Source organism: Chiloscyllium plagiosum, chromosome 2 (assembly GCF_004010195.1).
Source record: "Chiloscyllium plagiosum isolate BGI_BamShark_2017 chromosome 2, ASM401019v2, whole genome shotgun sequence".
Lineage (NCBI taxonomy): Eukaryota > Metazoa > Chordata > Chondrichthyes > Orectolobiformes > Hemiscylliidae > Chiloscyllium > Chiloscyllium plagiosum.
The window spans coordinates 121,649,052-121,676,660 of NC_057711.1; the positions used below are offsets into that span (position 1 = coordinate 121,649,052).

Below are 27,609 nucleotides of genomic sequence, written 5' to 3' on the forward strand. Positions count from 1 at the left end.
TATCTGACTCTGGCTTGAATAAATTCAAATCTCTTCACTTCTAGCTGTGGAAGAGAATTCCAACCACCAAGAGAATAAATTCCTCATCATCACTGTCTTAAATAGGAAACCCATTATTTTAAAACTCTGCCAACCAGTCCTTGATTCTATCACAAGGAAAAATATCCTACTATGTCAGGCCCCCCTCAGAATCTTGTGGTTTTGATAGAATCATCTCGCATTCTTCTAAACTCTGAATGTAGACTCAACCTGCTAAAATCTGGCTCGGGACAAACCCTTCATCCTAAGAAACAGCTGAGTGAATCTTCTCTGAACTGCCATCAATGCAAGTATGTTCCTCCTTCAGTAAAGTGAACAAAAGCTAGAGGATACTTGCCTACTTTTAGACACTAATCCCCTGCCTTGCAATCAATACTAATATTTATTTGCTTGTCGATTTATCTGCTCTTTCTGCATGCTAATGTTTTGAGAACACACCCAGGTTCATTCTTTTTCAGGTACTTTTCATAATCAACCTGTTCAAAGCTGTTATTGCATAGCTTTAGAATAAGTGGGACTTGAACCTAGGCACACTACCACTGCACTACAAGAGCTCTTCCCATGCTATCTGTTACTGTAGCATTCTGCAATCCCTCTCCACTTAAATAATGCTGTACTTTTCTATTCATTCTGCCAAGTGACAACTTCCCATTTTCTCGCATTATACTTCACAAAGTTAACTATTATATCCATATTGAGGAAAATGTCTAGGATGTCTACTTTGCTTGGATGTCATGCTTCCCTGTAAATGTGATTGTAATTTTCAGTGCACATGCAACATATCAATCTGTACCAATGCTCTCCTCCCAATGCTGCTTTTTGGCAGGTTGTTGGCTGTGACCATCAACTTGGAAGTAATGCCAAGGAAGACAACTGTGGAGTCTGCAATGGGAATGGTTCAACATGCAGACTTGTACGAGGACAACATAAATCTCAAGGATCATCGAACAAGCGTAAGCATTGTTGGAAAAACTATCTTGCTGAATACTTGAAATCAGATAATATTTGTTTACTGGGCTTCAGTTTGTTGGGGTTCTGATAGCCAGATGGAAACGGCTACAGAAGCAGAGACTATAAATTTACAAGCTTTTTTAAAAAATCTGTGTACCACTCAAGCCCAACAAGCTGTCTTTCAGCCTGTTACAGTGCACATGAGAATAGGGCAAGTTCCCAAATAATCCACATCCACTGAATACAGTTTCTTTTAATTGATCAGCAACTTAAGCAGCTTTCTAAGGTTAATCTATTATTCTAGATTGTCAAACAATCCTGTCATCAGCGAACATGCCCATGGCAGCAGCAACATAAGGATCCTTTTGAGAGAGTCATGTATTCCTGAAATGAAAAAGATGTAATCACTGATCTAGAATGGAATCTCGTCGCAATTGGCTTTCTATCCTAACTGATCTTCTCCAGTATTCATGATTTGTGATAGTCATTTCTTATTTCAAGGGCTGACATTATAGTGGAAGGAAGATTAATGACCACTGTCACTTACAGCCCTAAAGTAGACTTTAAGGAATCTTGCAAAGGTAGGGAGAGAGTAACCAGGTAAGAGGTGCTTAGTGAGAGAGTATTGGCAAGATGGCTAGAGGCTCCACCAGAGCCTGAAGCAAGAGAAAACACAGTTTGTAAATGATGGCAGAGTGGAGGACATTGCTAACAAGTTCTCCACAAGTCACACACCAAGCTGGCATAAAGTCATGTCACTGTTCCTTCACTGTGGCCGAATTAAATCCTGGAAGTCCCTTTTCAATGCGCTGGGAATGTATTGACACCACATGGACAGCAGCGGTTCAAGAGGCAGCTTACCACCACCTCCTGAAGAAAAATATTGACAGAGCAACAAATGCTGGTCTTGCCAGCAACATCCATGATAAAATAGATAAGGAATACTGAGAAAGAAGGAAAGGATCTTCAAATTGATGTGATGAAGTACAGAAGAGACATGGAAGGGACTAGCATAGGGTGGTTGGTAGTCGGAAATAAGACAAGATAGGATGTGGATGATGGTACTGGATGATTTAAGCAGAAGCTGAGGAGGTAAACAGAGAATGTTAAAAATATGATTACACAATTTCAAAAAAAATGTAGTTCTCTCTGTTTCCTGGTCAGAGTTCCTCTCTTTTGTTAATGCAAATTAGTTGGGGAAAAAGATGCTGAGGTGTTCTATGAATCCAATTCTGTATTTATACGATACTATAAATGTAGATGTAATACACATAGGAATTTGTGCATGCATGCAATCTGCTTTGTTATCCTACTAAGCTAGATGCTGCAGCAACTTATCTATAAAAGGACAAATGAAGCTTAACTGTTTACCACATTCTAAAACATGTTATTCATTATCATTGCTGTTAATTTTTTTCTATTCACTTAAGGAATGTGAGCAACACATTGACTGCCAATTGCTAATTGCCCTTGAGAAGGTTGTGGTGAGTGCCTCTTTGAACTGCTGCAATCCATTTGGTGTCAGTAGACTCAATGCCATTAGGGAGGGAGTTCCAGCATTCTGTCTCAATGGCACTGAAAGTAGAGTGATATTCTGTATTATCAAGTCAAGGTGGTGAGTAATTTGGAGGGAAATGTACAGGTGGTAGTATTCCCAAGTATCTCTTTAACCAAGCTTTTGCAGCTTCTTGCTATCGTCCTTCCACATAGTAGTGTCATGAGTTCGGAAGAAGTTGGATGAGGATCTTTGGTGAGTTTCTGCAGTGCATCTTGTAGATGGTACACATCACTGCTAATATGCATCAGAGCTGGAGGGAGTGAATGCTTGTGGATGTGGTGGCAATCAAGTGGGCTGCATTGTCATGGATAGTATGAAGCTTATTGAATGTTGTTGGAGCTGCACCCATCCAAGCAAGTGCAGATTAGTTTGTTCAGTCTTCTAAACAATCTTGGCCATAGCTGTAAAGTTATCTGATAATAATGCTTTTAATACTTTCAGTTTTGACCATGATATCCTGGAAGTATGCTAAGAATTCAATGTGCATTTCATAAACTTGCAACTTAACTTGGTAATCATTTCAACTTTACAGAATACAGAGGTGATTTTGACCAGTGATTTTTCAGAGTTTAGACAGACATGTTGATGTAGTTAGATATTAAGCAATATTAAAACAAACCACATTGTGAGTGTGGTTCTAGCTGCACTTACAGGTGCCAAAGGAAAACAATGCATGAACAAAATAACTGAAAGATACCAATCAAACTAAGCAGATTTAACCATATCAAAAAAGGCAATCATTCAACGGAGTACTGCTCTAGTTGCTGTCTGTTAATTATGTTTTTACTAAGTTTAATTGGTTCCAATTTTATTAGCAATAGCAAATGGTATTTATTTTTAAAAATTGTCCCAAAGGACTTCAGTGTAGTTTTGTGAAGCAAAATTTGATATGAAGCTACAAAAGCTTGGACAAAGAGAAGTTTTTTGCAGCTTCTTAAAATGTGCAAGGAATATCATGCTCCCTTGTGATGAACTCATACTATGATGTTGAGGTTCAAACTCCATGAGTGACCTCTTGAAACACCAGCAGGTCATGATGGTGTATCAATGTGAGTGAGTCCTTCAGGAGACAGGACAAACTTAAATTGCTTACTTTATTTTGCAGATTTTCACTTGCCTTATTTGGTTGTATGGGTTTTTAGAGGATATTTATGGTAGTTATAATCTGTGCAAATTGGCATGTCATTCCTATGTTTCTATGTGCTGCATACTGTTTCTAAGACATTAGGTGGAACCATTCTACTGTCAGGAGTCAAAAGCAATAAAACTAAAGTTGACTAAGAAGATTGAACCACTGACTTCTCTTCAACTCCGCATTGCATCTGGCTCTCACTACAAATTACTGGGACGCACTGGGGTGGTGTAATATCTAATGAACTGTGCTGATCCATTTGAACAATTATGGCATTATGTTTTAAAATAATTGAAGTAGCTATTGTTATGAAAGTGTAGGTGTACTGTGCCTTTTTAAGAGGGAGAGAAAGCTGGCAAGGACTGACTGCAAGCACAGAGTGTGCTGAACAATCTAAAAATGTAACATTTGGTTGAAACAAATAGCTGGAGTTGCGTTGCCATGGAACAAAACCAAATTCAAATTTGGCCAATCAGTTTAAATTATGCCCTGGATACCAAAATCCAATCGAATTTGAATTTTACTGTTTGGGATTACATCATACCAATGAAATAATCCAATGTTTTGGGATATAAAATTGGACATTTTGAACAGTTAGGGGGAGAACCAGAAAGTACAGACTGCTCGCTGAATAGCTCTCTGAAAGGTACCTGTCCATAAGAAAAGTTGTGCAGCAGAAGTCCGAAGAAAAGACACCCTGGAAAATACAGAGGAAAATCGACAAAGGAAAATTGACAAAGATTGCTGATTTTGAAACGTGATTTTTGTTTGTAAATCTTAATCAGGGTTTTTTAAATCAGACCAGTGTTGTAGAGCGGGAGGTAAAAGATAGTTTTAAGAGAAAGGAGTTGCAAATATTTGTTAATTTAATGTTCTCTTTTGGACATAATAAAGAACAAAATTGTTAATTTTTACTTTAAAAGTGAGATCTGGGATAGTTCTTTGCCTCTCGAAATTTAACAGATTACAGCGCGAGGTGAGCTTCTCTGTGTGTCAGGTTTAGATTAGCAGAGGGGTTTATCCCATGTCATAACACTATAAATGGAAAAAGCTGACTAGATTTACCTGACCTGTCAAAATGTATCATTGCCAGTGAATAGTGTATACTTACCTCTACACAAGGTTAAGTAGCAATAAAATGTTTACAAACACAGAACTACTTTGCAAAAAAAAAGACTATATTCCTCAGGAAATAAATCCGAAGCTATGAGTGTTCCGAATGTTAAATCCTTTTGTAGCTATATATTTAACAATGCCAATTTTTAAAAAGTACAATTAATAATGCATTAGAGGCAATACAGTGAAAGTTCACTCGATTGATGCCTCAGATGAGAAGGTTGTTCTATGATAGACTTCAGTCTATTGGTGAGAAAGTGAGGTCTGCAGATGCTGGAGATCAGAGCTGAAAATGTGTTGCTGGAAAAGCGCAGCAGGTCAGGCAGCATCCAGGGAACAGGAGAATCGATGTTTCGGGCATAAGCCCATTTCCTGAAAAAGGGCTTATGCCCGAAACGTCGATTCTCCTGTTCCCTGGATGCTGCCTGACCTGCTGCGCTTTTCCAGCAACACATTTTCAGCTTCAGTCTATTGGTCCTATAGATAATGGAGATCAGACGAAAGAGGTGACTGAGGTGTGCAAGATTCTAAAGAGTCTTGCAGAACACACAGAAAGATTGTTTTCACTGATTGACTAAGAAACTAGAACATGGGGGCAGAGTTTCAGAACAAGGGTTTGATGGTTTATGACTATGATGAAGACAATTCTATTCACTCAAAGGTTTATTTACCTTTAGAATTCTCTATCAAGGGTTGTGGGTACTCTGTCATTCAATGAAGTTCAGACTGAAATAGACAGAAGTTTGCTCTGTCAGAGAATCAAGGGATATGGGAAACAGAGGAGAACTTGGAGTTAAAGCCCCTGGTCAATGTTGAAGATGGAGAGATGATGGCATATGGGTACTGTGGTATGTCATTGGACAAGTACTGTAGAGGCTCAAGCTGGAGTTGTGATTTAAATCTATCTATGGTAGGTGGTGGAATTGATTATCATCTGATGATTCTGAAATATAAAGCTAGCCTCAGTAATGGTGATGGTGATAACCAAAATCAATTATTGTAAAATTTAACATCTTCACCAACATAACTTAAGGAAGGAAATCTGCCATCACTCCCTGCTGTGGAGTTTGTGACTCCAGACCCATAGCAAAGTTGTTTGTCTTTTAATTGTCTACTCAACTAGCAAATTCAATGGCACTAATGAATGGACAATAAATACAGACCTTGTTAGTAATGCCCACATCTCCATAAATGAAAGCAATGAATTATAAAAATGTAATGGCAGAACAGACCCGCGACAGTGTTATATTCCCATTCTATTCTCATGTTTTTGTGTGCAGCTGAACAAACAGATAGTATTTCTACAATTATAAAACATGCACTGCGGATTTGTTTTGTGAATTGATGGCCATCATCTGAATAAAGGAATGGAAAAAATCATTCAGAAATACACAAACTTTGGAAATAAGCCCAGACATTTGGACGTTTATATCTGTGGCAAACCCAATCATCAAACATATAATTAATCTGCTCCTCAATCAGGATTCTGTATTGATTACTGTTTCATCTTTGGTTTGAATCAGCCTTTTAGTTCTTCATGACTCAAATATATTTGAACAACAGTTCATATAATGTTATTGAAAATGCTAGTATTTACGTTCTTGTAATTGGTGATCCTTTAATTTCTCACCATGTATTCTTTGTGTTTGTCCAGTGATTGTGGCTAGTTAAACATAGAGAGTGTCACACTTATGTTCAAATTTATTCTTGTCCAACCATCACGATTGTGAACAATTTCTTCAGGATAATAGCTAGCAATAAGAGTAGAGGTCTGACAACTATAGATATCAAGTGCTACAATACTGAAATTGCTACTGACTTTTTAAAAAATGAACAGAATTAGATTTTCTTCGTAATCGACCACAAATATTTCCGTTATTTTCCTGCACAATATCAGCTTACTCCACTTGGGAGAAATCATGCATTTGCATCAGAAGATTGTGTGTTCAAATCCTATTCCATTCCTTTCACATATGATGTAGTCCTGTGCTTTAACATACTGCTAAGGTAGTGCTGCATTGTTGGAGCTACAGCCCTTTACATAAAAGGATGTATTAAGTTCCTGTTTGTCTGTTCCAGTAAAAGAAGGTTTTAATTTTAGAAAAGTCAGTACGTACTTAGTGCATTGGACAAGATGCCTCTGTTAAACAATATGACCAAAGTTAGATTAACGCAGCAGGTCAGGCAGCATCTAGGGAACAGGAGAATCGACGTTTCGGGCATTAGCCCTTCTTCAGTTTCCTGAAGAAGGGCTAATGCCCGAAACGTCGATTCTCCTGTTCCCTAGATGCTGCCTGACCTGCTGCGCTTTTCCAGCAACACATTTCCATCTCTGATCTCCAGCATCTGCAGACCTCACTTTCTCCTCAAAGTTAGATTAACTTGTCATTTACCTCATGACATAGATTGCAATGCTTCACAGTCAATTAATGTTGAAGTGTTTTATAGATATACCTTTATTTCTTAAGTAAATTAAACATGAAACAAAATGTCTTCTGCCATGTTACTTACACAAAATAAAAAGGAATCTTAAAACATCCACAGAACATTTTAGTTGCATCAGATTCTGTAGCAGGAGGACCATAAAATGTGAAAATTTGAAGCTATAAATCCTAATGAACTTTAAACTAAACAATGGGACTCAGCAGCAAAATTCAACTGAGAAATGGAAGTTCTGAAGAAAGGTCACTGGGGAATTGAAATGTTAATTCTGCTTTCTGCCCACAAATGCTGTCAGACCTGCTGAGTTTCTCCAGCCATTTCTGTTTATGTTTCATGAGCATTTGTTTATGGGTTGTCAAAAATTTTGGTCTGAATTTTCGTGCAGGTGGCTTCTTCATCATTATAAAAGTGATGGCAGAGGCCCAAGCACGGAAATTCTGACCGTGAATGCAGAGCCTTCCATGTGTGGGAAAGGAGAGTGGATGGGAATGGGGCTTGGTTCACAGAGGCAACTGCACAACTTAAAAGTGCAGCTGTCTTGGACTGATGTAACTTTTATTAATGAAATGACCAAATTATGATCTATGCGCTTTGGACCTGGTGAGGAAAAGGTCCAAAGCATCTGGAATTTGTTGAAGTGTTAGCATACTTTTAGGAGAATTAAAGGCTTTTTTTTGGAAACTCTGACCCTAGGAAACCTTTGCGGGAGTAAAATGCACTTTGGGAGAATGACTTTGGGCATTGAAACTATCAAGGTACTGCCAGGATGTTAAGACATTTTAAAACTGTCATTTCTTTGAAAAGAAATCTGCTTTCATTATTAAAAAGATAGTGCTTGCTATTTTGTTGACTGTTGAAATAAGGCAAAAGGCTCCAAATGCAGGGCTAGTTCTATACAACTGTATAACGTTTGGTTATCAGAGTAGGATGAATAGTTTGATTGATGGTTCCGAGTTTTGGCGAACTCTTTGAGGTGGGACGATGAATTCCAATGTTTGATATTCAATTAGAAATAAAGGAAGTTAATTGTAGTGAATGGATTTTAATCAAGGAGTTGCTTTTTAATAAAAAAGTCAATTAATCAATAGACATTTTAAGCATTTTATTTAATCTCTGCCTGAGGTCACCCAATGATGCATACTGACTGAGTAGGTATGGTCCATGTAAGGGGAAAGGGTATGGGTGGGAGGATTGGTTGATCTAAGTTAATGCTACGTAGGTGAAGAGGTTGCTTATAAAGGTCAGGAGATGTACGTAGAGGCCTAACGGCTAGCAAGTGTATGAATGTCAATATGCGATTGGTGAATTGACTCAGGTTGGCATGAAAGATATAATTGGACCATTAGAATGTGTGAAAGGGAATAGGTTGGCATGGGAATATGAGGGATGAAGGGTATCTAGAGGGCCATATGTTGGTTTTGGATGGTTTGAGGGCTAATGGGTGGCATGATGTAACATTGGTTAATATGAATGGGACTTGGGTATTGTGTGGGGCTGGAGTGTATTTTTTGTTGTTGTTCTTTTCCATAAATTCAGCAAAACACCAATGCACTGAGGCTGGTCTTTGTGCAGCTTGCAAGCCTACACACGCATTTTCAGGGTCAGTAACCATGACTCCCATAAAGCGTGACCACATCTCTCCACCCGGCCACCCCCCACCTGCCCCCAGTTGCATTTTTCATTCCAGGACAGGTTTGCAAAACTGGGAGTTGTTCTAACTGTGTGCCCTCTGACTCAGGGACAAAAATTCTACAACTCTGCAATTGTTATTTTGAAGATTATCTTATTAAATTTGATGAGCGTTATTGATTTTAAATTTGCAAGAAGACCAGACATGCTTACTAAAACAGGTGCCATGTGTTTAATCTATTTGAATTAGAATTTCCATAACACCTTTGTTCTGAAAAATAAAGATTAACCATATTTGGCAGTGTCTTAATAAAGGAGAAATAAATAAACACAACTCACTCTGGTGAGGTGGACAATAGCATTGAGCAGTTTCTATGTTTCAATGCAACCTTTGGAAAGTAGAAAAAATACTTTTTAAATGGATTCCATCAATACAATACATGCCATGGAGAATTCTCCCAGATATGTTTTTCATTTAAATGTCTCATTCTTCAAATTTCTTTTCCCAGTGGACGACATGGTCATTGCCATTCCATATGGAAGTCGACATGTCCGAATAGTACTCAAAGGCCCAGACCATCTGTGTAAGTAGACACCAATTTTATGACTGAACTCCTTTACATCTGCTGTTTGCTGCTGTGTTTTTGTTTGAACCTCCTTAAAGATATTATGGAAATATTTAACAGTAGTTAGAAATAATCTTTCACCTGCAGTAATCCGATAACATCTGTTGAAATGTACATCTTAGCTATCTTTTTATGGTCAGAATTGTTTGTGGGTGTGATTGTGATAATAATAGACTTGGGTTGACTCATGTTGTAAATGTGTGTCAGTCACAGGAGATTGAATAATCAAATCAATGTAATTATGAGGGGTGGAATGGTGGCTCAGTGGTTGGCACTGCTGCCTCACAGCACCAAGGACCGGGTTTGATTCCAGTCTTGGGTGACTGAACAAATTCCACACAGGTATTCCCCCTGGGTGTGTGTGGATTTCTTCCTACAGTCCAAAGAGTTTAAGTTAAGTGGATTGGTCATGCTAAATTGCCCATAGTGTCTGGAGATGTGCAGGCTAGGTAGATTAGCAATGGGAAGTGCAGGCTTACAGAGATGGGGTGGGCATGTGGATCTGGGTGAGATGGTCTATAGAGGATCAGTGTGGACTCAATGGGCCGAAAGGTCTGCTTCTACACTATAGGGATTCTATGATTCTATTTGTATTTGTGCTAGCTTTTTTTTTCAACCATGGTGTATCATTGGAATATATTTTCTTCCTCATAGCTTTATTTTAAAATCTAATTGTAGTTTTGAGATTGCCTTGTATACAGCATTATGCACATATTTGATCAAAGGCATCCAAATACCCAGATAGTCATAAACTAATGACAATCTCTTTAAAAGCAATTATGAGTCTGTCCACAGAAACTTGCATGTCAAAGTTACATAAACTCACACATCTGCCCTCCTCTCCAATGCTGCAAATAGCACAAACAAATGGATTTTCCTCACATCATCTTCATGTATTCAGAGGAAGCACCTGAAGTTTGTTTCATCTTTTTTTTACGAGTAGGTTTGGGAATACTTTGCTCCGACTGAACTTCTCTGGGTCAATCAGCAGCAGCTCAGCCTGTTGAAACGTTTAGTGGAGAAGGTTAATAAAAACTATGGGAAATGTATTAAACATTGTTTGGAAGTTTCGTAATAAGTTTCTGAAAACATTGAAAAAATATAGTTTTGTCATTGTGGGTTCCATTTAAAGTGAGCCAGTGAGTTTAAAGCTACAAGGTAATTGAAAATTTCCAACTTTGAGGAATTGTCAAATGAGCAGAGCCTCTCCAATTTATTCATCTTGTACGTTCCATAATTTACTCCATTTAAGAAAACAAGAACTTGCATTTCGATAGATTCCCTCTTCCTTCACCAACAGTTGGACATCCCAAAGCACTTTACAGACAATGAAATGTAGTCACTGCTGTAAACTAGGGGCTCCTGCAGCCAACATGTGCACAGCAAGTTTCCAAAATTAGCAAAGTGAAAATGCTCAGATATTGTGCTTTTGAGTTGTTGACTGATGCTGCTAATGAAGCTGGTGATAATCACCCTGCTGTTCTTTAGCACAGTGCAATGGGACATTTACATTCACTTGAAAATCCAGATGGAGCTTCAGTTTAGCATCTCATCTAAAAGCCAACTCCTTGAAAAGTGCAATGCTCCTTCAGTACCGCACAATAGTATCAGCCCGATTTTGTGCTCGAATCTTGGAGCGTAAAGCCGTTTTAAACCCGTAAACTTCTGAATGAGGCAACAGTGCTACCAGTCACACCAATGCTGAGGCACTAGAAAAATATGGAAAGAAAGTTAGCTATCGTTTTGAAAGAGCTCTTTCACTAATTCAATGAATGATGAGGTAGCCTTGACTCCACATCATTTTTTGGGCTTTTTTAATCTCCAATGAGAGACAAAAGAAACTGTGATCTTGAATTTATTAGCACAGTGTAATAAGGAGTGAGATTGTAAAACTGAGGCAGAAATATGCAACCTAATTAATTATAAACTTAACAGGGCTGTTTTGGCCTGCAGTTCACCACTTCCAAAACTATGGCAAGATCCAGTCCCATTTTAAACAAAAAGGAACATACCCTGCTATGTGAAGGACAACAGATTTTATCCCTCTAACATTTAGGAACTGTAGCTTGAGGATTAAAAAAAGAAGCCATTGGATCATCTTCAGCCCATCTCATAAAAGCTGGACACGCTCAGTACCAGTGATAGAAGCCATTTTGTGACTGTAGTAGTTATTATAGTTAATTAGGAATAAAACAATAAGAAGTCTTTTTCCAGTCAGTATGATTTTTCTACAGAACTGAAAGGAAGTGGAAATGTGTTGGATTTTATACTGTCGAAAATGGTGAGGAGAAGGAAAACAAACTAGAAGATCTGGGTGAGTGTAGAGGGTGGGAAAAATTTAGTAACAAAGGTGGCAGGAAACCAAAGACAAAGTTGTAGTAAGGGAAGGTTTCAATGTTTGTTCTTTTCTCATGTCTCCATAGTAATGATATAATTATCTTGTAACTGGGGGACAGATGTGATGTATTTTAGGTTTTGGAACACAATTTGGAGCTAAACTTTCTCCTAAATTATTTCAATTATGTCATCAAGATTTGGAAACAAAGACTTTGTTGGGCCAAAGAGGAGAAAACAGCCTGAGCTCTTCTGGAACCTTTACCATTGAAAATACCAGCATCGAGTTCCAGAAATTTTCAGAGAAGGAGATATTGAGAGCAAATGGCCCTCTTGGAGCAGATTTCACTGTAAAGGTGAATCATTGTTTTTTTATGGTTAGCTCTATTAATAGTAACACTAATTATTAATTGAACTGATTTTATTCTTACAAGTTGAATATGATCTAACTATCTTCCAGTTTTCTGTACTTTAATTTTAAACATTTTTTAAAAAGTCTATGCTTTAATTTTAAGCATTCAGCATGAAAATTCATCCAAGCTTTCATTTCTTATATGTGCCAATTCAGTTTTGCAATTTTGCCCACAGAGGTTGTCATTAAATATGAATCCATTAAACATCTCCCTTTACGTTCAGCAGGGTAATTTTTTTTGTCAAAAACAAGAAGCTATAAGTTCTGCCTTCTTTTTTGAACATAGCTGGGCTACTTCTTGGGTCAGGTTCGGTGGGGGGGTGATGGTAAACACAGTTTGCAGATATATTAGATGCACTAGACTTGCACTCTTAAAATCTACACGAGATTCCTGTGGGAGATGAGGGCGGACAAGTGACGGGATCATGCTGATCCCATTTTATCCTTCAGAAAATCCAATTTTTGAGTCAGAATATACCTGGTGAAGTTAAGTATACAAAGAGGTAGATTACTTAGATGACTTCCCGAAGTCAGAAGTGATTGAAAAGCCCCTGAATTCATAGATATTGTCTGAATTTATCAACTTTGGCTGAAATGACCAGAATTTCCTTTTTCAATCTTTGCCAATAATGAAGATTCAGCAAATTGTGTGTCAGCATTTTATTGCAAGATAATCTTTGACTTTCTACTACTCTCACACAGATTGTATCATGTTAATAAGACTATTAGGTGTAGAAACAGATGTAGTCCATTTAGCCCTCTCAGTCTGCTTCACCATTCATTGAGATCATGGATGATTTGATAATCCTCAGCTCAACTTGACTGTATTTTCTCTATAGTCAAGAGTGTGTTGCTGGAAAACCACAGCAGGTCAGGCAGCATCCGAGGAGCAGAAAAATTGATGTTTCGGGTAAAAGCTCCTTATCAGGAATGAGGCTGAGAGCCCCAGGGGTGGACAGATAAATGGGAGGGCGGTGGGGCTTGGGGGAAGGTAGCTGAGAATGCAGTAGGTGGATGGAGGTGGGGGTAATGGTAATAGATCAGAGGGGAGGGTGGAGCAGATAGGTGGGAAGGAAGATGGACAGATGGAATGGGTCCTGAGGACAGTGCTGAGCTGGAAGGTTGGAACTGGGATAAGATCGGGGGGAGGGGCAATGAGGAAACCGGTAAAATCCACATTGATGCCATGGGGTTGAAGGGTCCTGAGACGGAAGATGAGGTATTCTTCCTCCAGGCGTCGGGTGGTTAGGGTGTGGCTCCCAGCTTCCATCATGATGAAGAGTTTTTGCCCGAAACGTTGATTTTCCTGCTCCTCGGATGCTGCCTGACCTGCTGTGCTTTTCCAGCAACATACTCTTGACTCTAATCTCCAGCATCTGCAGTACTCACTTTTGCCGTGTCTTTTCCCTATAACCTTTTACTCAGTTACTGATTAAAACGTTTAGCTTAGATTAGATTACATTACAGTGTGGAAACAGGCCCTTCGGCCCAACAAGTCCACACCGACCCGCCGAAGCGCAACCCACCCATACCCATACCCCGACATTTACCCCTAAACTAACACTACGGGCAATTTAGCATGGTCAATTCACCTAACCTGCACATCTTTGTGACTGTGGGAGGAAACCGGAGCACCCGGAGGAAACCCACGCAGACACGGGGAGAACGTGCAAACTCCACACAGAGAGTCGCCTGAGGTGGGAATTGAACCCGGGTCTCTGGCGCTGTGAGGCAGCAGTGCTAACCACTGTGCCACCGTGCCGTGTTATTTTAGCTTTGCATACACTTAATGACCCACCCTCAACAGCTCCATGTAGAAAAGATCACCACAGATTTATTACATTGAGAGAAGAAACGGCTCTGTCATAAGTGTGTGATGTAATTTGTTCTGCGATTCTACCATCTGGTCCTGGACTTTCCCACAAGGGCAAACAACCTCTCTGCTTTGACTGTGTCAAATCTCCTAAGAAACCTGGGTGTCATAGTAAGGTCACCACTCATTTTTCTAATTTCTTATTGTACAAGCCCAACCCAGAATGTAGAAAGCTTCATTGAACCAGGACACGCTCACTTATCCGAACCAGGAATAATGTTTTATATTGACATGGGACGTCAAATCAATTTCAGAAATATGCAGCTATCAAAATGGAGCGGCTGCATACCGTTGAGCATTTTAATTTGGTTAACACTCTTCAATATTTCCTGTTCCTGTGGTTAAAGTTATTAAAACAAATTGGGTTGGGAAGATACTTTACCCACCCCAGGCCAAACTGCTTCACCATTAATTACTTGATAAAGTAACAGTTGCAGGATAGTCAGATAAAAATTATCCTGTAGCACCTTACTTTCTTCTGTTTTTCTTGCTTCTTGCCATCTTATTTCCATTAAAAGTGTATGCAAAAAAGAAATGAGAGAAAGCATTTAAGAGATTTGAGTAACTGACATTGGATCCAAGCAATGATAGAGTGAGCAGCGTTGACACACAAACAGAACAATGAAATGCCAATATTAACAGCAGGCTTGCCAAAATATCTGATGTACTTATTTAAAGGAATTGTTTACTTGGGGAATGGTGGGCCTCCACTGTATTTCAGAATTTTAAGAAGCATTCCTGAGAGACATTTTAAAATGTGCCTCTCATGATGATATTATTTCAAAACATTCAGAAAGGGAACAGGTTTCTGTTGTTCTCTGAGGAAGGTGAATGAATGATCAAATTTCCATAAATCTCTGAGATATTCTGATGCAGCTCAGCATTCAGAAGCTCATAGAATAATAATTGGAGCACAATTGTCCAGATAGCATCTTGATAGAAAGCTGTTTGAGCCACAAGTTGTGTTACAACCTGCTATTCGAACCAGGTTTTGTACACAATAGAACATGAAACCATGCTTTTCCATGCCTGAAATGCTCTGCTTCTACTTCCACTATTCAGATATATTGTTTCCTCATGCTCTACAGTATCATCACATGTGTGAGCATACAACATGTAGTGCACTCGGGAGTTACCCTTGTTAAGGGTTATCTCGGTCTTTCAGTCTTTGTACTGCAGTATTAAAGTTATACCTGGTAACTGAGGAGATGACATGAATCGTTTTCCTAAGATGTAAGGAGAGTAACTGTGTTTTTGTCTCTTTCAGATACAATATGTGGGAAAAGCAGACAGTATAGTCCAGTTTTTCTTTTACCAGCCTATCATACATCAATGGCGAGAAACTGATTTCTTTCCTTGTTCCGTCACTTGTGGTGGAGGTAATTTTCATTTCTGTTATATTCATTTACTACAACAACTCTGCCTCAATTAATATAAGTACTCAATATAGAGAAGAGGTTGCTGTAGAACATATTTAATATTTATACAACATGTTGGAACCAATTTTACAGTTCTGTACTTTAGCTGAGGCACGAGGTGAGATATATTGAGTGCAAACAATTTGCCTGAATGTTTAAGATACCAAATTTGTGAATGTTTTATTAATAACAGAAATATTATTTCATAACTGCCTCAGTGCCAAAAGGCCACCCATTGCTACACTGACAGTCTCCCAAGTGACGAATTCTCAGTTTTCATATGATCAGCTTTGGGAGGAGAAATATTGGCATCCTTTCAGCTGACAGTATTAACTAACAGTTGGATTAAATTAGGAAAGCAGCATATTATTATGTAAACCACCCACATTAATGGAGACACTAGATTCAAATACAAAAAACGGCATGCCCACTTCGGGTGACCCTGCAAAATGCTTCTCGTTAACCGATATGGATTAAGTCCAAATTTGCCACAATCTAACTGAGCCAGAACTTGTCATAGTCATACTTTCACAATCTTATCTTTCAGGAAATTTCCCAGAGACTATCAGTACCATCCCAGGGTGTATTCTATCCCATTGGTAGGAAAGGTCCACAGAAGTGAAAGGAAATGGTAAACAGTTGAAAGGAACAAGTCTTCCATGGTCTCAACATACATGGCAAACTCTTCCAGTCTCATACCATGAGGTCAAACATGAACAAGAGATTAGGTAGAAGTTTGACGTCATTAATCTTTTAAACTATCATCCTGAAATGGTAGTGGAAGCAGAGGCCTTTAGTATTTGTAAGGCAGAGGTAGATAACTTTTCACCCCCTTGCTTAATGATGATCTATCAGGGGTAGGTGGGAATCCACATTTTACATTACAATCAGGTCAACCATGACCTTATTGAATAAATGCAGACTTGAAATGGTGAACGGCTTATTTCTGTTCATAAATCACATGTTTGTCATCTTCAGTGAACGTGATTCACTCTCGCTGATATCAAGAAGTCACCAAAGGCATAAGTATTTATGGGCCCTGACAATGTCATAGTGGTTGTACTAAAGATTTTTTTCTCCAGAACCAGCTGTGAGCTAATAGTCAGTTTATTGCACTACACAACAACTCTAGCACCAGATAAATTAAAAAAGGACAGTTACCAGCCCATCAATGCACTTTCTACTTGGATCATGTGGCCAACAGTGCTATCAAGGGCTCTTGCTCAGTCATAATTTGCTCATTGATGCTCAGTTTATTGTCTGCCAAGGACATGCAACTCAAGAGCTCATTACAGCTCTGACCTCTTGTAGGCAGAAGAGGTGAATTTCAGTGATGTTGACATTAAGACAGCATTTGACCAAATGAAATATTAAAGAGTCTTAGAGGAATGAATTGGAGATGCCAGTGTTGGACTGGAGTGTTTAAAGTTAAAAATCACACAACACTAGGTTATAGTCCAAATGGTTTATTTGCAAGCAGTAGCTTTTGGAGCGCTGCTCCTTCATCAAGTAGTTGTGGAGTATAAGATCATAAGACACAGAATTTATAGCAAAAGTTTACAGGTGATATAACTGAAATTATATATTGAAAAATACCTAGATTGTTTGTTAAGTCTCTCATCGTTTGGAATGACCATGTTGGTTTCAGTTCTTTCATATGTAACTTGCAGAACTTTTTAAAAGTTACATTCTCAAGTGAACTTTAACAATTAGTGTCATGTCAACCCAGATAATGCATTGAAAATGTGAGGTGCCCTTGTGAGGCTGTCTGTGCCACAACGTTCAGACTGATTCTAATCTAAGAAACAGATTTACAGATTTTTACATGGATTCATGCAGTTTTTGAGCAAAATAAAATTGTGGTAATACCAGGATACTTATGAGCTAAAAATGAACAGAAAATAAAGAATCACACCTGGTCTCACTTTAAGCTGTTGCCCAATTGCTATTGATTAACAAAAACAGTAACTGCATTCAGACGAAAATTGTGTTTTATTCAGAATCTAAACATGACAATGCAGCAACATGATGACATTCATACAGCAATATTTATCATGTTCAGAATCAGAAAAAAACTAAACAGTTTAAAAAAAACTTGCATATTTCTTTATAAACAGAGTTCCATTGAATCCACATTCACGAAATGAGCTTCAATATATTGGATTGTGTGAGTTGCAGATCATTGTCAATTCCCTCTCTGAGGCATTTTAGAAATGGACCTTTCATGAAATACGCAAAAAACCAAAGTCTTCCTTCATTTAGCTTACGTTATACAACCCCTCTTTCCAATGACTAGGCAATGTTGCTCCTTGTCTAAGAAAACCAGTAGGTTTGGAGGGTAGGTGGAGTGAGGGGTGGGGTTAAATAATCCAGGAAATTATAGGCTGGTAAGCCTTGCAACCAGTTGTGGAGAAATCATTGCTTAAGTTTCTTAGAGACAGGATTTATCAGATTTGGACAAGAATGGACTTGCTACAGGTCATCAGCATAACTTTGTGGGTGCTGCCTAGTCTTACAAACTTGATTGAGTCTTTTGAGGAAATAAGAAAGACGATAGCACAGTGGGTGCTGTCTAAAATGGACGTTACTGAAGGATTTGATAAGGTTCCTCATGCCAGGCTGGTCCAGAAGGTTAAAACATATGGGATCCAGGCTGAGTTGGCAAGTTGGATACAAAATTGGCTTGGTTGTAGAGGATAGAGCATAGTATGGAGGGGTATTATTAAAACTAGAGGTCTTTGACCAATGCTGGGACCTACTGTAAAGAATTAAAATGTCAGTGACTAGGTTGTGGGAAGAAACTCCTCAGAGGATAGCATAAAATCTTTTGGGATATCATCATTGCGTCCCTGAAGAGGTCAAGTGTCCCTGCCAGCTCACGAGTGTCCCAAGCTTGTCTGTGGCTTATTTGGAAAGGCATAGAGAGACTTCATCAGTTGCACACAAGGTTCAGGTTGAGGAATTAGAGAAATCTCTCAAATCTCCGACTAACCTATTTGTCCAATCATTGGAGTAGCATCCACTTCACGTGACCAATGCCTCAGACAATGTATTGTACTCATCAGTCACTTTGGAACCCATCAAACTAGAGTGGAAATAAGTCAACCTCCATTCCAGGGAACTACCTAAGAAGAAGGAGGACATATAATTTGTTGTAAGATATAAATACAACATTACAAGTTCCAACTGGTATTAAACACACTTCACAATGCATCTACTTGTGAAGCATGATAAATGTGGAGAGGGGCGGGGAGGTCGGGAAGAAGATTGCAGGTTAGGAAGGCGGTGCTGAATTCGATGGATTTGAATGAGACATGGTGGGGGGAGGGGAAATGAGGAAACTTGTGAAATCCGAGTTCATCCCTTGTGGTTGGAGGGTTCCTAGCCGGAAGATGAGGCGTTCTTCCTCCAACCGTCGTTTTGTTGTGGTCTGACGATGGAGGATTCCAAAGACCTGCATATCCTTGGTGGAGTGGGAGGGGGAATTGAAATGTTGAGCTACAGGGTGGTTGGGTTGGTTGGTCCGGGTGTCCCAGAGGTGTTCTCTGAAACGTTCCGCAAGTAGCCGGCCTGTCTCCCCAATATAGAGGAGGCCTGATAAATGTGCCTGGTCTTGGAACTTCAGTGGACAATATTTACATACTGTCTGGATTCAAGCAAATAATCATTTTTTGATTGAGCACAATTGTCACTTTCCAGTGAACAGTGAAGATTGCCTTTGACATTACATTTTCAAATGTAATGTAGTTTGCTTTTTTTTTGGTAAAATAGAAATAAGATAATGCAAAGTGAGATCCACAAAATCACACATCATTTGACCCTAATGTTCAGAAAATTAAAAAAGAGTAAGATGATCAGGTTCCTGTCTTGTTTGTTGTCCTAGCTGCAATTTGGCTCGTTTCAAAAACAATTTGTATTTGTATTGCACAATTAGCATATGAAAATGTTCCAACATGCTTCATAGGAACCTCAGCCCATGAGCAAAATATGACAGTGAGCCAAAGCAGGGGACAATGGATAAGTAAAAGCTTGAGAGCAGTGGAGAGGTTAGTTATGGGATTACAGAGCTTTCCAGAGCTAGGTAGCTAATTTTTAATTGAATAAAATGCAGAACTCAAAGGAATGAGTGAACATATTGTAGAGGACTCTCTTTGCATATATTTATGTATGTTAAAGTGCCTGCATATTCACACTGAGTAGTGGAACATCTTTTCAAAAGAGATGGATTTAATTGAAGAGGACACGTTAATTTTTTGAAATCTTTTATGGTAGCTTGTTTTCTCTTACTGTCTGTCTGTTGCCAGGGTACCAGCTGACATCTGCTGAATGCTATGATCTGCGGAGTGGTCGTGTGGTGTCGGATCAGTACTGTCATTATTATCCTGAAAACATAAAGCCCAAACCAAAACTGCAAGAGTGCAGCATGGATCCCTGTCCAGCCAGGTTAGTGTGACTTAGCTACTTATAAGGCAGTCTATACTGTCAAACAGCCACACTATTTTCTTCACAATGATACACCACTTCTCCACAAGTATCTGGTTTGTTTCTATGTAGATTCCCAGTTTACCAATAAATGTCTCAACATGTATAAAGTGGTCAGTGAATGAGCCAAAAAAAGCAAATCCTTTCCTGTTTCAACTGCTTCAATTGTAGCAGATTGAAGTTACAGCAGGATTTGGTTTCATCATTAGTTTCCCTGTCTTTTTTTTTGTGCAGAATAATGCCATTTGATAATGTTGGCAGAATTAACAATAGTTTGAGTAACAGGCATTGCGGAGTGAGGATCATTTCAGGCCTGGGATTCTGTTGCAGGACTTTTGATGTTTTTTGATGAGACAAGGGACCTTGTATGAGAGCTGGCTATTTGACACTATACAATATACCTAGCACATTGTTCATATCTCTATGATCAGATTGCATTATTGGCAAAATCTGAAGAGTAACGTTATAATATTCTGGGTAGTTAACTCATTCTAACTGACCAATGAGTGCATTAGATGCTGGGCATGAACCCTATTAAAGCTGAGTCAGTGTTTCTGTTCTGATTTTCCTTTCTGATTTTACGTTTTCTTATTGCTTGTTTTTGTGATTGCTGAAGAATAGATCACTTTCCATTACAGTATTGGTATCAGGCAGTGCCAGGTCAGTTATAACATAGCTCATTCTCCCTGCTTACAATCTCCTTCAGCCCCAATCTGAGGAGACTCCTTTAATACACCAATAAGGTATTTCTCCAATGCCATATCAACCTTTCTATAAGCTCTCTCTGAAAGAGCAACATTTCAGGGCTGAGGGTTCATGCTGAATAAGAACTGAGATGTTGCTGACAAAGTTCTTTAATTAGTACAAAAGTACAGGATTATAGTGAAAAATGTACAGTACTTCCACATACGGTGCAACCTTAGGTACAAAATACCTAATTACAAGTCTTCGGTACTAAAATAGATGAGATACACAAATAAAAGTTAAAAGTTCTACATTACAGTTCTTCATTGTATAAATTAGGAAAGTAAACAATTTAAAAATAAACATTGCAGTTCTTCTATAGCTTGCAGTCGCTCCACGCTGGGGGCTTTTCTCCTCACCTGGGCCTACTGCCACTGGGCTGGCAAGCTGCTGACCACTATCTGTAACGGGCTGCTCCTGGCCACCAGACTCCCCTCAAACCACCCCATCCCCCAGCCCCCAGCGTGCCAGGGGCTCCACTCCCAGCTCCCAGCCCCAGTGCGCCAGGGGCGCCACTCCCAGCCTCCAGCCTGCCAGCCGTCCCACTCCCAGCCCCCAGCCGGCTGTCCTGCCCCGACCCCCAGCCCACTGGCCGCCCCACTCCCAGATCCCAGCCCCCAGCTGGTGCCCTGCCCCACCCCCAGCCCGCTGGCTGCACCACTCGCGGCCCCCAGCCCCCAGCCCACTGGCTGCCTCGCTCTGCACTAGTCCGTCAGTCTTTGGCCATTCTGCTCCCCTCCAGGTCATTAACTGCTTCACAACTCTGGGATAGTCTCACAGACTTTTTGGAAGGAGATCCTGTTTGATTAATTTATATTTTGAAAATGTGCCAAAATACATTGAGCGTTGTGCAATTGTTATGATTTACATAGACTTCAGTAAGACCTTTGACAAGGTCCCACATGGTAGGCTGGACCAAAAGACAATAGCCCAAGGGATACAAGCAGATTGGAAAACTGGATCTAAAATTGCTTTACAAATAAGAGCCAAGGGTGATGAAGGAGGTTTGTTTTGTAATTAGGAACCTGTGACCAGTAGTGAACCACAAGAATTGGTGATGGGATTTTTCCTTTATAAACATTTATGACGTAGATGTGAATGTAGTCGGTATAATTGGTAAGTTTGCAGTTGACACAAAAATTGGTGGTATTGATAGTGGGCAGGATGATGTTGAACAGCTGCTAAATTGGGGAGAACAATGGCAGATAGAATTTAATTCTGATAATTGCAAATTGATGCATTTTGAAAGCTGTAATCAGGGAAGGATGTACGCAATGAATGTTAGTTCCCTGGAGACCATTGAAGAACAGAGAAACCTTGGTGTCTAAGTCTATAGATCCCTGAATGTGTCAGCACAGGTAAATAGAGTGGTGAAGAAGGTGATGGGATGTTTGCTTTCGTTAACCAGGTCATAGAATATAGGAGCAGGGAAGTCTTGTGACAACTTTAGAAAACATTGGTTCGGCCACAGATGGAATACTGTGTGCAGTTCTGATTGCCACACTCACTGAAGGATCCGATTTCACTGGAAATGGCGGAGAGGCAATTCACCTGGATGTTGCCCAGGTTGACAAGCCTCTTAGATGATACAATGTGAAAACATACTCTCTGGTCCAACTCATCCACACCACCCATGTTCTGAAATTAAACTAGTCCCATTTGCCTGCTTTTGGCCCATATTCCTTCAAACTTTTCCTATTCATGTACTTACCCAAGTGTCTTGTAAATATTATAACTCTACCTGAATCCACCACTTGCTATGGTAGTTCATTCCACACATGAACTCCTCTGTGTAAAAAAACAAAAGTTGCACCTCATGTCCTTTCTCCTCTCACCTCAAAAATGTGCTCCCCTAGTTTTGAGCTCACCCAACCTAGAGCAAAAACCCTTGCTTTCCATCTTTATCTATGCCCCTCATGATCTTATAAAATTTTATAAGATCACCCCTCAACAGCCTACATTCCAGTTTGAAAAAAAATCCCAGCCTACTTTTATATCTCCAACCCTCCATTCCTGGCAGCATTCTGGTAAATCTTCTCTGAACCCTGAGATTGGATAGGCTGGGTTTGTTTTCTGTGGAGCAGAGGACGCTGGAAGGAAACCTGATTGAAGTACAGAAAATTTTGTGAGGCATAGACCGAATAGATCGTGAAAATCTCTTCCTCATGACAGATATGTCTTCTAGGCTTAGAAACAAGTTTAAAGTGAGCAGTGCGTAGTTAGGAGGAGATCTGAGAAGAAAACTTCTTTTCATCCAGAGGGTGGTACAAAAAATGGAATGTGTTGACTGAAAGGGTGATTGAAGCAGGTAGTCTTGCAACTTTTAAGAAGCGCCTGGATGACTATTTAAAATGCTGGGGCCATAGTAGGCTGTGGACCAAGTAGAGGTAAAAGGAATTAGTGTAGTTTGATGTTTGTTGGTTGACATAGACCCAGTGGGCTGTAGGGCCTTTTTATGTGCTGTATGACTATAACTCGATAAAGGCTTTGTGCTGTATCATGAGATAAATGGTTTCTGTGCTGACATCTTTACTGTGGAAATACATTGAACAGTTCCATATAATTCCTTTTGAGATTTGGAATAATGTTATGATTCCCTGTGGAGATCACAATTTGAAAGAATTGAATTTGCAAATGATCCCAAGCGAATGAGTTCACTTTACTGTAACAACGAAACCAAAATGAATATAAATTGGCAGGCACATTGTATTCAATAGAAAGTAAAAATAAAGTTTAAGTAGTTGATACAATAAAGAAAAATTTCTGATTTCTCAGGAAGTGCTCTCAGCACGTATGTCGCCACATAGTGTTTCATCATTCTGTCTTTCTCTGGTAGAGTTCACACTCTCTTTATCACTCATGACATTTTGTTGGAAACCACTTGCTCATCAGCTTTACTCTATCCAAGTTCCACAGCTATGATTATCAACAACATGGTGTATATCTGAAGAACCTCTTCCACTTGGTACATGATAGTCTCGATACCATGGCTTTCCCAGAGTTACAAGTCAATTATACTCAAGGACACAAAATGGTTGGCTCTGGTAAATGAATACTCAGCTCCTCAACAGGATTGGGCTGGACAGATAGTCTTTGAGGTTTCTGCATTTTCAGGTGGCTTACATGCACATCTTTCAAGATCCCCTCTGACTGTGCTGACTACAAGCTGAAGGCTGGTCTTTGACTTACCTTCCATTCCCCTTGCATCCCACTGATGGTTTCATTTTCTTTTCTCAAAAGTTGGTTAAAGTCAGGAAAGCTGAAAATGTGTTGCTGGAAAAGCGCAGCAGGTCAGGCAGCATCCAAGGAACAGGAGAATCGACGTTTTGGGCTTAGGCCCGAAACGTCGATTCTCCTCTTCCTTGGATGCTGCCTGACCTGCTGCGCTTTTCCAACAACACATTTTCAGCTCTGATCTCCAGCATCTGCAGTCCTCACTTTCTCCTTAAAGTCAGGAAAGCCACTTAACAAATGTCTCTCCGAAACCTGAGCCTAAGATTGGATTTTTGTATAGTTGAAAAGATCCTTTGGTCCACATGCAGAAACTCCATTCCTATTTCTGATCGAATCCAATTTTGCCAGTAGGAGGAAAAGGACAGTATATGGTTCATGGAAGATAGAAACCTGAACTCCGCAGGCTGTTTAAACATGGTGTGAAGGTCTGCTCCATCTTGGTTGTTCCCAGGGCCTTAACCTATAATTTGGGAGTCTGAAACTGACTAGACATAAATGTTTTTGAAGGGCAGATAAGGTTTGTTTAAGTCTGAAGATCTGAAATATGTTAAATCCCCACTCTTGCAGTATGAAGAAACAATTTTAAACTGTCAGTGAGAGCTAAAATCAAGAATCTCCTCTGGATTGCTTTGATTCACAGGCTATTTGCTGCACAAGGTGTGGTTTCAATAGTGATACTTGTTGACATTGCCCCAATAGATGCTACAATGTCATTAGTTTCAAAGGTTTTCTCAGCACAGGCTTCTGAATTCATAGTTTGATTGACAGTTTGAAGATGCTGTGCTTGGAAGGTCAATATATGGAAGCTTGTTTTTCAAAGGGATTAACCACTTGGGAAGATTTATAGGTCCCTTAAGTGGGATGTTTTCATGATCAATGATGTGAGAAGTATCTGATTTGGAAGTTTACACTTTTGAAGTGCTTGTATCCTATCTTCTGCCTAAGATAAATACTGGGTGAGGGACTATGGAGGTGGCAAGGGGATATGAGGAATCATGTGGTAGGTGAAGGCACGTTTTGGTTTTGAATTTGTGATGAGGGTGAATGGTGGGCATGGATGTATCAAGGACTATGGGAATAAGTGGATGACATGAAAGTTGCATGTGAGGAGGTTTGAGATGCAATATGGACATTGAGGTGACACAGGTCTGGTAAGAAGGCCTTGAGGAGTGGGTGAGAATGTGGGATGAGGATGTGTGTGAGGGATGGGGACTAGATAGTCGAACAACATCTAAAATAACAGAGACAAGCTCCCAAAGAATTGAGCTTAACTGGGCATTCACCAGTTCCTGGCCACCTAGGATCTGCTGTCTGGTTTGACAGACCTGATTTGACCCTGTCCCTTGTATGAGCTGAAAATGTGTTGCTGGAAAAGCGCAGCAGGTCAGGCAGCATCCAAGGAGCAGGAGAATCAACGTTTTGGGCATGAGCCCTTCTTCAGGAATGAGGCCTCATTCCTGAAGAAAGGCTCATGCCCGAAACGCGATTCTCCTGCTTCTTGGATGCTGCCTGACCTGCTGTGCTTTTCCAGCAACACATTTTCAACTCTGATCTCCAGCATCTCCTGTCCCTTGTATCCCTAGTTTGAAATACCATGTGACAGCCCCTTTCAAACAGGTGGTTTTGTCAATTATGGAAACTTGCCAACTTAAACTACCTGCTGTGATCGCAAAAAACAGCCCTTCACTGTCTGTTTCAGCTAAGGGCATTTTTAAACAAGAACAGGCTTTGAAACCATTTTATCAGAACAATACAAGACCATTTCTGCTCACTGGGTGCAAACAATTTAAAGCAAACTTGCCAATTTTCTATACAATAAATTTAGTTTGCAGGATATTACAACAACAATAAATGTCTAGTTTATAATCTGTCTCTTAAAATTTACATTACTCCTCTCCATTTTCCCTGCCCTTCCTTCCTGCTTCTCTTTTATCTTTCAATGCTGCCTTTAACGGCTGTTCACAATACCTGAGTCAGGGAGTCAACAGTTCAAAACAGATAATAAAACTAAGCAGATTGATGTACAAGAAAGAGCATTAGCACTTTTAGAAGACGACCATTTGGCTTAATAAACCACTTCCCCATCCCGGTTAATCCAAACTCCATTTGTCCGTTTTCCTACCATCAGCTCAGCTGGATTTTCCCTTTAGCGATTCACAAAGTTGCCTGTTGAAACCATATTCGCTATCTGATTCAGTCACCTTTTTTCTGCAATTTATTCTGCAGCTTCACTCTCACTGTTCTCCTCTTGCACAAAAGATCTAAGCTTTGTGATATTTGCGTGCTGGTGTGCAGTAGATTATTGGTGGGTTTTAAAGACACTGCTCCCTGAGCACCGAGTGAGAACATTTGGGATATGCTGAGAAACAGTTGTTTCTCTAATTGCAATGGTTTGTGAGTCTTTGAATGCGGCTTGTTACGAGCATTCAAGGTGGCAAGGAAGAATATAATTAATGGAGAGAATAAATTAATTCTGACTGGGACAATTTTCTTTGTAAATAATGGTGGTTCCAACATTGTTTTTGCAGGAGAAGGAGGCTCAGTTGTGATTGAATGGTACAAATATTCTATTCATTTTTATGGAACACTTTTTAATGAGTGTGATTTGGCAGATTGTTTGTGTTTCTTCACAAAATTGAATTTAAAAGAATGCATTTTCTTATAAGATTTTGTAACATTTTTTCATTTTATGTTTGGTGAGTAGTACACACTCTCTTGTGCCTAATTTCAACTGAGTGTTTTTGTATCATAATAGTTCAGTATTTTGAAAAAGATTATTTTGGTAAACACTGTTCTTAGATCAAAACAAATTGAGGTGGTACATGGTCGACAATTGTCATTGGTGATATGATACATTCCCTTGCATTTCTGGCACCAATTTTTTTTACCCTTTTTATTTAACTCATGGGATGTGGGCTTTGTTGGCTGGGCCAGCATTGATTGCCTGTCCCTAGATGACCCTGAGCAGATGGTAGTGAGCTTCCTCCTTAAACCGCTGCAGTTCATGGAGCCTAAATGTCATTAAGGAAGGATCTCCAGTAATTTGGCACAATAACAGTGAAGGAACGATGATACATTTCCAACTCAGGATCTGAGTAGCTTGGAGGGGAACTTGCAGATGTCTGCTGCCCTTGTCCTTCTAGATGGAATTAGTCATGGGTTTGGAAGGTGTTGTCTCAGGATCTTTAGTGAAATTCTGCTGTGCATCGTGTTGATAGTACACACTGCTTCTACTGATCATCGACAATGGAGGGACTGGATGCTTATGGATATGGCACCATACAAGTGGCCTGCTTTGTCCTGGATGGTGTTAAGCATCCTCAACATTGTTAGATCTGCACTCATCCAAGCAAATATGGAGTATTCCGTCACACTCCTGACTTGTGCCTTGTAGATGATGGACAGGCTTTGGTAAGTTAGGAAGCGAGTTAGTTAGTGCAGCATTCCTAACTTCTGGCCTGCCCTTTTGCCACTGTATTGATGTTACTAGTCCAATTGAGTTTCTGGTCAATGGCAACCCCCAAGATGTTGATTGAGTGATGCCAAGTGGCATTCAGTGGTGTTACCACTATCAACATCATGATGATTAATACTTACAGAAATGCAACTGGACTCTCCA

The 27,609-nt window shown here is 39.7% G+C and overlaps 1 protein-coding gene across 2 annotated transcripts in view; it reads left to right on the plus strand.

The window, feature by feature from the left end:
- The window catches only part of LOC122563665 (ADAMTS-like protein 1), a 561,186-nt gene that overhangs the window by 356,017 nt on the left and 177,560 nt on the right, over positions 1–27,609 (plus strand). For both annotated transcript variants that reach the window (XM_043717704.1, XM_043717714.1), the window contains 5 exons: positions 866–992; positions 9,377–9,451; positions 12,026–12,183; positions 15,380–15,491; positions 19,835–19,973. In XM_043717704.1, coding sequence (XP_043573639.1) covers positions 866–992; positions 9,377–9,451; positions 12,026–12,183; positions 15,380–15,491; positions 19,835–19,973 — 611 coding nt within the window. The remainder of the gene's footprint in view (positions 1–865; positions 993–9,376; positions 9,452–12,025; positions 12,184–15,379; positions 15,492–19,834; positions 19,974–27,609) is intronic.